Source organism: Hyposmocoma kahamanoa, unplaced genomic scaffold (genome assembly GCF_003589595.1).
Source record: "Hyposmocoma kahamanoa isolate Upper Pololo Valley unplaced genomic scaffold, ASM358959v1 79, whole genome shotgun sequence".
Taxonomy (NCBI): Eukaryota; Metazoa; Arthropoda; class Insecta; order Lepidoptera; family Cosmopterigidae; genus Hyposmocoma; species Hyposmocoma kahamanoa.
In genome coordinates this window covers 6,358,642-6,370,878 of record NW_020653993.1, presented here as the reverse complement: position 1 = coordinate 6,370,878, position 12,237 = coordinate 6,358,642, and the positions used below count along the sequence as shown (strand labels likewise).

At 35.0% G+C, this 12,237-nt stretch overlaps 1 protein-coding gene across 1 annotated transcript in view; it reads right to left on the bottom strand.

The window, feature by feature from the left end:
• Nucleotides 1–5,969: 5,969 nt before the first annotated feature.
• Nucleotides 5,970–12,237, bottom strand: part of LOC113233568 — a 70,329-nt gene continuing 64,061 nt past the window's right edge. Inside the window, exon 5 of the mRNA XM_026468707.1 lies at nucleotides 5,970–9,901. Within this exon, the coding sequence (XP_026324492.1) occupies nucleotides 6,041–9,901 (3,861 nt within the window). The 3' untranslated portion in view covers nucleotides 5,970–6,040. The remainder of the gene's footprint in view (nucleotides 9,902–12,237) is intronic.

The following is a 12,237-nucleotide window of genomic DNA, read 5'->3' as shown; positions in this document are numbered from 1 at the left end:
AGAAGAAACTACAACTGAACAGAAAAAAGTAGAAACTACCACTGAACGGGAAAAAGAAGAAACTACCACAGAAAAGAAAGAAGAAGAAACAACTACTGAAAAGAAAAAAGAAGAAACTACAACTGAAAAGATAGGAGAAGAATCTACTACTGAAAAAGAAAAAGAAGAAACTACCACTGAAAAGAAAGAAGAAGAAACAACAACTGAAAAAAAGAAGGCAATGAAACTACTACTGAAAAATAAGACAATACAAGTACTGAAATGAAAGAAGAATAAGTATTCCTATGGTTTGTTATAAGTATATGAATAGTAGAACGTAACAAAAAAAAAGAGTCTAAAAAATTTATAACCTAGACGCAATACATTTACATCTATTTATACATGTTAGTAAATTGCATTGTGTTTAGGTTAGGTTAGGAGAGAGTAGGGCCTCTGTTTTGCACTCTAAATTCGAATTTATCGGGGTCAACAAATTCACTTATTAAGCCTTTTAATTTTTCACTTCTTAAAACAATCTTTTCATTATACCTAAATATACGTTTTTTTTTTCAAGGTCTGCATAATTTCATATGTAATTATAATTTTTTTTAAATTTCTTTCTAGCAATGTGTGATGAAAATGTTAAGTTACTTTGCCTTAAAAGGGCAAAGTACTCAGAGCCGAATACCATAACTAAAAAAAAAATTTAAGTTCTAGAAAGGAAATGCAAATGAATTACAATAAATTTATAAGATTTTTCAAAATTTAAAAATATTTGACGTTTCCGTAGTAGTATTTGCGTAGACCAAATTCAAGACAGTCTCGCCCACATACCTAGGACGCTCATTTAAGTTAAAACGTAAGTGTTAAATAAATAGAACGTATTTTATCATGATAGTTGGGACACACGCGGTCGCTGCGCGGCGGCAATGCGGACTCCGCTCTTCGACCGCAAATGACTGTAACAAATGATGTATGCAACTACACGCGCTATGCAATGCGAGTGCACCGTGAGATTATGCTAATGTGTGATTCTGTACACAGCGCGCGGCAGGCGTGCACACATACAAACCGCGCTGCTACGTTTTTATGGAGTTACCATACTTGTCTTATTATATTATGCTAGTATGGCTCCAGAAGGTGCTATACCAGAGAACAATAAAATAACTAGTATGGACACATAGCTCCTTAGCTTTAGATACCGCACCACGCCCCGCACATTGACAGTCACATTGACTGTCGACAAGCCGACAACAAGGCTGTCGGCAAGCCGTTTTCGCGCTAAGACGGTTTTGATATTTGAATATAGTTTTCATTTATTCATTACAAAATTTGTACGTTAATATATAACATCATTGTACGTTACTATTTATACTGGTTGTGAATTGTGCTGTGTACGGATGTTCATCAAAATCTAAACGGGATAAAGAGAGGAGTTTCTTTCGTTGTCCGAAAGATGAAACGAGGTAAATAAAAAAACTTATGTCTGAGACTCATTCAGTTATTGTTTTCTTCATTTGCTCAGTGCACACTAATATACTTACATATAATACAGTTTTATTATATCAATGTAATGAGATGTAATATTGTAGACAAGGGTTCTCGGATTTTCAATTTGTATTGCCGATAAATATGTAGTGAATATAATTATTAACTAAGTAACGATAAAGTTGGACACGCAATTTTAAATACCTTGGTTACCTTATTTAGAACCTGTCCAAAATATAAAATGTTAGGTGCATTTAAGTTTTTTTTTAAATAAAGCTGCAGGATTATTCTAGTAGTGAATTATTAATGAAAAATATAATTGATGTAAATACCTAATGAACATGTGTAATTGTTAGGATTCTATAATAGAATTTTATTATAGATAACAGATTCGCAGAATTTTCGCTATGTTGTCGCTCTGACTACGTACGAGAAAGTGGTGGGTAACTGGGTAACTCTGCCACTTCACGCACACATTTGCGCGTTTGCAGACAGCGCCTTGCTGTGTGTAGTAGCAGTAGGTAAATAACTTTCGACCGTTGTACGGAGTGTCCGGGGGGTGGCTATACATAGTAAATAATAGTGTACAACACTTATATAAAATTGCTGCCTCCTTGTAGCCACTGAGTCACTCTATAACAATCTTCCTACGAAAATAACATGAAAATGAAAATCATTTTAATTATTTCGTCATTTAATCATTTCGTTTTTATTAACGACAATTCTTATGATTTTAACAAAAAGGTAATAGTTATCTGTTATGTAACGCTGCAGAGTTGTTGTTTGACGCGAGTGCTTGCATTGAAACCTAAGCAAGCGAATGATTCTAAGATTGCTCGCTTCCCTCGTGGTTCAAAAATAAAATCCAGAGCGAAGCGAAGATTTCAAGGCACGAGACGCAAAACAAGTTGCTGTCAAGCGAAACACACAACTTTTCATAGCGAGGAAAATGGAAAAGCAGTTGAACTACAACAAAAAGCACCACAGTGCATCGACAAGTTTTTTCCACGCTAGCGTGGAAAAGACGCTTTGCGCGCAGATTCCTAATGAGAAAGAAAGTGTATCTTACTCCAGTGTGACCATAGTCGAGTTTTGGCAATATGACTAGCCTAGAAAAAAACTCGCTATTTAGTCAGTTCTGCCGCAAAAAACTAGATTTAGTCGGTCAGCTCCCGCCGTTCAAAAGTTATAAGGGTCGAGTTCTTAGGTTTTCGCGATTGTTACACATAGGAAATGAAACTATTTTTCCGGATTTAAATCGCATGTATTTGTTTGTAGTTATAAGGATGTTTGACTGTCCACGCCGGAATAAGCTTATCCAGCGGCACCATTTCTCAATCTCGAGAACCACAACACTTAGCTTAGATCTGATTACATACAAGTCGTGATTTAGTCGGTTCTAGTCGTAAAAACTAGATTTAGTCGTTACGCCGTTTTGACCATCATATAAATATCATGACAATCTATAAATCCTAATGCCATTAAGGAAAAAAAAACTGTATATTTTTTTGCTAACTTCATTGTATTAAAAACTAAACATTATTAAAATCTTCAAATAGTATATATTTCAAAAAAATAAATAAATTCTGTATATTATGCAAAATTTGTACGTGAGCTCCGAGACTAACATAGGTATAACCTTAAAATAATAAACCGGTTGTATCTTTTAAACAAAGGGGCGACTAATTCTAAAATTTCTACTACTAACTAGAACCGACTAATTCACGACCTTTTCTGGGTGCAATCAGATCTAAGCTAGGAGCTGTGGTTCTCGAGATTGAGAAATAGTGCCGCTGGAATAAGCTTATTCCAGTGTGGACAGTAAAACACTCTTATAACTTTTGAACGTCGGACCGACTAAATCTAGCTTTTTGCGACTAGAACCGACTAAATAGCGACTTATTTTTTCGCTAGTCAAATTTCAAAAACTCTTATCATTGTTACGCTGTAATAAGGCACGCAGAAAGAAAGCCTTTCCGAGTTAGTAAGGTGAAAAATATGATTTTAAAATATTTTTTATGTAGTGGATATAAAGAAATCTACTATTTAGTTACGCTCATTCACGTTTAAGTATGGCTTTAGTGTATGTTAATATAATCGTGTTATAATAGTAAATAAAATAAAATACTTTAATAAAGTATACTTCATTTATTTATTGCAAAAAAATGGTTAATAAATATATGACTATTCTATATTTTTTATATAATGTATAAATGGCTCAGAAATATTCGTGTATTTCTGCAAATACCACCCTTATGTAACCCTATCATTGTTTGTTTCTGAATGATAAAAGTTTTAAAACTTTTTTGGGACGGAATGAGTTTCTATACCGCTCAACCGCCATGAACTCTTTCTTTTTTATATTAGACTCAAAAATATAATAGTACTTTTTATACCCCTAGTAAACTTTTACTTGAAAATATTTATTATTAAAATATTGATTGCTCAATAAAAATATTTTCCACAATATTGTGACAAGATAATTATTACAAAAAATACGATAATATCTATTTATCTTCACAACCCAAAAGCGAATCATTATTATTATGTATATAGATTTTATTTCATGATTATAAAATATTGATAATTATAGAAAGTACAATTAATATAATTTTATATTCTATTAATTTTATTTTTATTAATATTAAAGGCACATTTTTGTTACATTATATAAACCTTAAACTATTTAATACAATTCTTAAATGTAGTATTTAATTATGTATACTGTTAACAAATTTTTAGATATAGTACGGACAATAAACTAAAAGAGCAAAATGGAAATTTACTGACTCATGAAAGTTTTATAAACTCTGAAAATAATAGATGCTTGCTAATGCAGACATTATAAATCAAAGATAGGATAATCCATAGGTATCACAGGGTCAGCATGTTGGAGACCCATTCAGCAGTGGGATGTACGGACGGCAGCATATCAAGCTAAACATTAACGGATCTTGTTTTGTTGCTCTAGAGGCAATATGCGAACAATAGTATATAAGCTTGATGGTTGAGTACACGTCGGTACCGTACATTATATAAGCAAGCTCCTAATTTTATATTACTTTTCTAGCAGCTACAACACAAACTTTTCACATTAAACTCTCTTTCACTTGTTAATTATTCTGCCCTCCTTGTCATAACTAATAAATTTGCTTTTTGCAAACTTTCGAAATATTGACACCTAACTTTTAAACCGACTTCCTAAAAGGAGGAGGTTCTCAATTCAACTGTTTTTTTCTTTTCGTATGTATGTTACGCGATAACTCCGGTATTTGTGAACCGATTTTCATGATTCTTTTTTTGTTAGAAAGGGGGTACTTCTATAGTGGTCCCATTTCATTTTGAAGAAAATCATCTACCTGTAAGGGTGGCTGTTCACGCATGAAGATTCATTTTTATAAATAGCGCCTAAATTTTACTTAAGGAGCAATTATTTTAATGGTTGATTTTGCTATTTCTCCAATTCAAGGCGTTTTTCTCTCAATATACTTTGAGTAGTGAGAACCGATTTTTATTATCTCCAGCGCCAAATCCTGTATAGTGCCGAATTTGAGGATATTTCAATAAAGCTTATCAAATAGACGTAATTCCACTTACTTTTGAGGTCGGTTTTTTTAATACTCTGTACCGAGATTATTTTTCTATAAAAAATGTCAATTTCGCAGATATAAATAAACGATTAGAGGCTAACATATCTGATTCCAAATATGTTAATAAACTCAATTTTGCTAAAGTATCGATTACGCAAGTTATGATAAGGAGGACAGTATACGAACAGTCGATGATGAACAATCGTAAGATTGTACATTATGAAATTCATACAATTTTGTTTTTCATGTAACCTATATACTTAGCGTTCTTCTAGCAATTGGTTTCGATACGTATTCTTCAAAACAATTGGACGTAGTTAAACAAAACGGATCCAATGCACATCCAGAAACTTTCGAGATATTATGGTAGTTTGAAGTTTAAGTGTTTCTCTTTTTTGTCTTATTTTCAAAACTTATAATGTCAAGGAACTCCAGTGATATTTATTTATATATGTTGGTTATTATTTGCTGATCTAAGAGGTTAGACTGTAGGAACCGTTTGGTACATTATAACGAATTTTTTGATAATTTTGTGGATTGGATCCTTTTTGCTTAACTGCGTGCAATTCATATAAGCCCGCATAAGATGTATCATCATGAAAAATTTAATTAGTGATACCTATTTTTGTGATAATCTACAATATTATCACCAAGTATAAAAGACCTCAACACATTCACTACTTTTAAGTACAATTCCAAAAATTTTCATTATAACAAAAACTTTCAAAATAATTCTAGACTAAAAAAAACAAAATTTTGAACCATACATTTTCGTAAAAATATTCGAACTACAAAAGACCACACATTTAAAAATCAAAAAACTGTCTAATATTTTCGACGAAATAACAATGTGATGAAATGTATGTTTGAGCAATTATATCCGCAGAATCAATTGAAATCTAAGAAATTATTTCTATTTACAAATATATATATATATATATATATATCTTCATATACATGTGTGGTCAGCTATAAAAGAAATATTACACTCTACCACCGCTAGGGCTTCTAGAGTTACTTTTAATCGAAGTAACAGATATATTACTTGTGCTGCTACTCAGTTGCGGCGGCGGCGATCTGGGCAAAGAAAACTGTTTCTCTGTCAAATTCTCCTGTGACAACGATTTTTGACTGAAAATTGGTATTTTCGACGAAACTCCGGGTTGGTTCGATTTTACTTTCTCGGCTTTTACAGGTATACTACTTGGTTTTGCCGAAATCAAAGGTTTTTGGCTCGATATTAACTGGTCATTACCAGACCGTAGTTGTATCTGATCCAATTGCGATAGCCTTCGGTTTTCAAGGTCAGTGCTGGTTACAATTGTGCCTTTAGGAGGTTCGTAAGTCGCTGTTCTGAATTTTATATGACTATTTCTTGGTAGGTCGAAATCTGAATGTCGTTTCTTTGGTTCGTTAAACGTCTGGCTCGATTTTCGTTTATTCACTTCCGCTAGTTGCTTAGCAGAGTGGTGTCGTTCGTTTGAAATAAAGTCGTTTAGTAATTCGACGTCCAATTCGTAACTTAGAGGGGGTTCTTCGTAAGACGGTGCTCTTTGTCGATACGAGATTTTGTCATCAGATTTTTGTTTCATCACTTTCTCAGTTCGCGGTGTCACAACTTGAATTTCTGTAATATGATCTTTATGTGCTTCAGAATCTTTCTGACTTTCTTTAATACATTTATCTGTTAAAACCACGGAAGGGTTAATTGTATATCGCGTTTTTGTTACTTCTACAGTATCGTGACTTTTCTTTTGCAAATCTTCCAAGTCATGAATGATTTTAATGCCCATTTGCGATAGTTCTTCTGGTGTTTTTTGTGCCATAAAGCTGGGATCATTCTTTAACTTTTCCATCAATGCTGTTGCTTGTTCTTCATCAAGTTCAGTGTTTAAAATAATTGTTTCAGTACGTGTAAAGGCTGGCTCTTCATTAGTAATATGCATATTGGGATTCTGTTTTTTAATTTCTTCCAAAACCTTCCTATCAATGTCTTTATCATCACCTTCTTCTAATTTAATTTCATCAATCTCACCAGGTTTCTTCATTATACCAAAAGTTATTTGTTCTACTTGTAAAGGAACTTCAGTGTTTGCTGCCATGTATTTAGTAGAAACCTTCTCAATATTTTGTGTGATTACTTTGTTTCCATATTCATCTTCAATAACGTTTACTGTAACTGTCTTTTTATGTACGGGTTCTTGAGTCATTGTTAAAGATACATTCCCTGGTTCCATGTATAGAGTAGTTCCTTCCCTTTCATCGCTTCTTCTTTGTATTCCTTCTATTACATCAGGTATCAATCTCATTTTCGGTTCACCGATCTCTATAGACTTTGTGTATGACTTCTTTTTGTCTTCAGGTGTACTTTTTTCTGTTGTTGAAATAGTAACAATGTTATTGCCATGGCTTTCTTTTGGCTCCTTCCACTTTGTTGAAAACGTTTGAGGTTTGTCGTACTTTAAACTGTTGTTGTTTGAGCCTACTCTAATATTACTCACATATTCATCGTAATCTCTCTGTTTTGGTTCTGAACTTTTTAAGTCAAAATTAACAATGTCAGGTTGATGCATTGCTGACTTTAATGAATCTGTCATTGGCGTTGGTGTGTCTTTACTAGTGGTCGCATCATCCTTTTGTACGTTTTGATCTATATGCACATTCAAAATAGGATTTTTCGCGAGAAGCTTTTTCATCATTTCCGATTTCGGTCTTTCTAAACTATTTAAATGAGTATTACGCGAAACTTTCAGGTCATCTGGTATGTTAGTGTCGTATGACAAACTGAGTTTTTCCTCATACTTTATAGGAGATGTTTCAATTGACGTAGAAGGAGCCATTTCTTGAGTACTTTCTAACGAACTCATGTTACTTCCATCTGAAGTTGACTTGGCAAATTCTGAAACTAGTTTTAGGTGAACTTTCATGTTTTCATCCATAATCCTTTTTGCCAGGTGATCTGACGTTTCGTGAGGCTCTTCTTTATCCAAATCCGTTTTCGTTTTCTTTCTCGGGGATTCAAGAGTGTCATTTTTTTCGGAGTTTAAAGAACTGTCAGAGCCTTTGACAATAGCATCTTCAAGGTTCCCAAATTCAGAACCTTTTTTCAAACGATTTCTCTGGAAAGTGTTCAGTCCTTCTATAGCAGAAGTCTTAGCAATATTCAGGCTAAGCCTCGGTTCTTTATGTATAATGGTGACTCCTTTTTCTGAATCGACCATATCAGGCAAAGTGTCTTGGGTCCCTACATCAAAGAAAGTAGTTTCAGCAACTGAAATTGCTTTTCTTTTCTTGGGCGATAAAGTAGTTCCACCATCATCATCTGCAGAAATATCAAGGCTCTGCGCCCTTTCAAGAGTGCCTGTAGATGGTTTATTGTTTTTGACTCTCAGCTCAAATCTTGAAAGATCTCCAAGAGAAGCAGCTTTCCGCTCGTTCTCATCCAACGTGGAGGTATCATCAGAAGCGGAACGCATTGTATCATGCAAAGGAGAACTATGTATAGTTATATCGCTATTGTTCAATTCAATCGTCGTAGAACCCTTTTCACTCTTGTCGCTATTATTAAATGACACAACAGAATGAACATCTTGGTTAGACGACATGTTAGACTTAGAATCTTCAAAGTAGTTATTCAGAGAATCACTCTCTTTTCTAAAAGGTTTAGAAACAATATCATCAATGTCGTCTTGACTGAAGTTGATTGAACCATCCAAAGGTGGAACGGTTTTAATTTTATGGGCTTTTGGTGTCGATGTATTGAAAGTCGTAAACGTAGTCGATGTGGTTGCCTTGGTTGGAGTACTTACTTCCGAATCATGTAAAACACTGGAATGGTGCTTCTCACTTTTCAAAAAGTCATTAACATTCTTCAATTGTTCCAACATACTGTCATCTGTTTTATTTTTCTCTCGCGCTGGCGGTGAAGGCGCTTTGCCTTTAGATTTTTTGCTCTGTTTAGGAACTTCTTCTTTCTTATGATCTGCTTTCTCTACTTTGTCTTTGTCGACCATTAATTCAGAGCTTCTTCTATTTACTCTCGCTGCTATAGCTGCTTCCAACATATGTTGGGGCAACTCCTGAGGTATCCCATTCTCATCCCTTTTAATGCCACTTGAATTCAAATCATTTCTAGCAAATGTAGTAAGTGAAGTTGAAGACGTTTTTGACGCATCAAGACTTGAGTTTGTGTCGTTGTGTTTAAGTCTTGCATTGGGTATTGGAGGTGCCATTTTTTCTCTCCTTTTGGCAACGACTGGTTTCTTATTTTCTGTCTCATTTTCATGTTTCACTTGGGTAGTAGGTAAAGGTTGAGCTAAAGGTTGTTGTCCTTTATCAATCTCATCTACTGCTTTCTTTTCGATAGTTACTGACCCATTTTCGATACTTTTCTGTCTTAGCACTCCATCATCGGGAACGTTAGGTGGAAGGACTCTTATACCAAACTTCATACCACGTTTAGGATCGTTTTCTCTCTTTTGTATTTCATATTGCTCTATATGAGCTCCCCCATTTTCCGTCTGCGTCACATGAACGTCGTTACCAGTTGAATGTCTCACTCTAGTTCGTTCAGGTTGGTTCAAAATAGAACTTACTGGTGGTACTTCCGAATGTCTGGCACGGTTTGCAAGTTTGATGTTCTTTTCGTTTTCTCGCTCTAGTGTAGTGGGTTGTCCGTCTTTTTTCTCTTTTTTATTTCTCTCTAGTGTTGTTGTTGAGGCAATTTTGTCTGTGATGATTTTTTTTATTCCTCCTTTTCCATGTTTAGTTTCCAAAGTGGAGTTGTTTGAATGTGACGTGTTAGGTGACTTTGGAGGGTGCAGCAACCTCGCCTCTCTTTCAAGCTGAAAAAGAAAAAACATTTATTTGAGTACTTATTCTCCAAAGTCAAAGTAAAAATATTTGCTACCATACGTACGTTACAATTTTACATGGGAATATTATATATACTATTAAGCCAACTACTATATATGAAGTATGCTAAAATGTTAGAAACAATATAAATAATCTATAAATTGCAGGAAAAAAAAAACAAAAATAGTGAAACAAACGCATTTAGACTATTTTAGATAAAATAAAAAAATTAAAATAATTATATACTCTAATAAAATTGCTTTGAAGTTTAACTGAGACATTTTGTTTTATAAAATACCTGTAGATTCTTGCAATGTCTATAGTGTAGTAATTTTTTAACGCAGTACCTAGTTACTCAATAACTTCTACGGTTTATTATATTAGAAATTTTATTATATTAATACGAGTATCTTGACTGTAAGCTCAGAGTTCAGCAGAGCTGACCCTGTGACGCGTCGCACCGGGCGCGACTCGCCACAGCGCCGGCTGATCGTGCGTCATGGAAAGTTCCGCTGACCTAGGTCGGCGCGAGCAGCGCATGCGACGGCGCAGCGGGCGAGAGGCGCGCGCGCGACGCGCACCGTGAGCGGAGACGAGACTATAAAAGGGGAGCTCGTTGGGGGAGCCTGCTACGGTAAGAACCTCCACCGGGTGAGGGGCTGTTGACGAGTAATTGCAGCGCGTGACCAAGGTGTGCCCAGGCCGTGCGAATTGCTCATCTTCCGCCCCCCGTAGGGACTATCTTCCCTCGTCCGTCTCCTGGGTTGGGCAGTGATTGCTGCGCGTGACCAAAGTGTGTTCAGGCCGTGCGAATCGCTCACCCTTAACCCCCTGCATACCCTCCTGCCCCTGTCCACCTCCTGTGTTGGAGAAACAATTGCTGCGCCTGACCAAGGTGTGTACAGGCCGTGCGAATTGTTCACCCTTCAATCCCGTAAACCTACCTTTAGTTCACCGCCGTCATTAGATTAGTTAGGGTAGTAACCCCGCGTGGTTCATGTTTTTCTAGTATACTTAAGAGGTGTATTTATTATTATTGTAAATCGATCAATGTTAAAACTTGGTGTTGGTTTCCTGCGTTAGTTTTAGAACTATGGATAAATTCATGTAGGTAAATAATAATGCGCTTGTCCCGACCGCACCCCAGGAATATGCTACATTACATCTGGCGCCCAACTTAATAACCCACAGTGTCGAGTAGTTTCTAGAGGTAATTCTATATTACTGGCACTTTTTAAATATTTATTTCAACTAGAAACTAGAAAACACCAAAGTAAAGTAGGGTAAATTGAAAATAAAATACCGAATAATTTAAAAGTAAAATGTCCCAATCGTTTTAAATAAATACCGGAGCGTGTGAAGAAATATAAGAAGTAAAAAGAGCGTGCACCGTAAAAACTACGAAACAGAAAGACAATAGAATATTTACAGAAGTGACAATATACGGGAAGAGATACCGAGCGTTAGTGGACACGGGTTCTACTAATACATACATAAATAGAGAAATATTCACGTACTGCGAAAATAAAGGAAAGGAAATAAGGAATAAAGTTGGTGCGGTATTACTCGCAGACGGCTCCAGAAGAAACATAGAAAAATGCAAAGTAATAGAAATAGACAAAGAGGGTAAAAAAATAAAACACCAAGTGTTTTACAAGCCGGCAGCAAAATTTATGATACTAGGAATGATTAAAGAAAATGGGTTTTAGTTAAAAGTGGTTAAAGAATGAAGGTAACCACATAGAACAAAAACTGCCAACAGTACAACAAGAGATATTAGAACCGAATTCGGTGTACACAACAGAACCATCACAGGGAGACCGGCTACGGAACAACTACAAAAAGTGAGGAAAAGACTGAACTTACACTCAGACTACCGTAGAAAGGAAGAAAAACTGAACAGAAGAATAAATAGCAAGGAATACAACGGAACGTTAGGAGAAAACGAAAAAAAGCCGGAAACTGACAACAGCACAGACAAAACATTTAAAACCATACAAAGTAAAAAAAATATAGAACCTCTTTTTCTTACTAGTTGGTTAATGAAAAGATTTAAAACCGTACAAAGAGTAAATAAAATAATAATATTATTATTATTAGTAATAATAATAAAATAAGAATAAATTTTATACATAGGACTTCTTTTTTTTTTTCACTAATCGGTTATGAAAGCAACCTCACTCCATGGTCGGCCAAGCCAACACCAGCAGAAGAAAAAATGAACCAACGAGGGTAGATATTAAGTAGATTCTACCCGCAGAAATAAAAAGAAAGCTGAGAACTAAAGAAGAATAGTTTTAGAATCTTGGATAAATTCCTGTAGGTA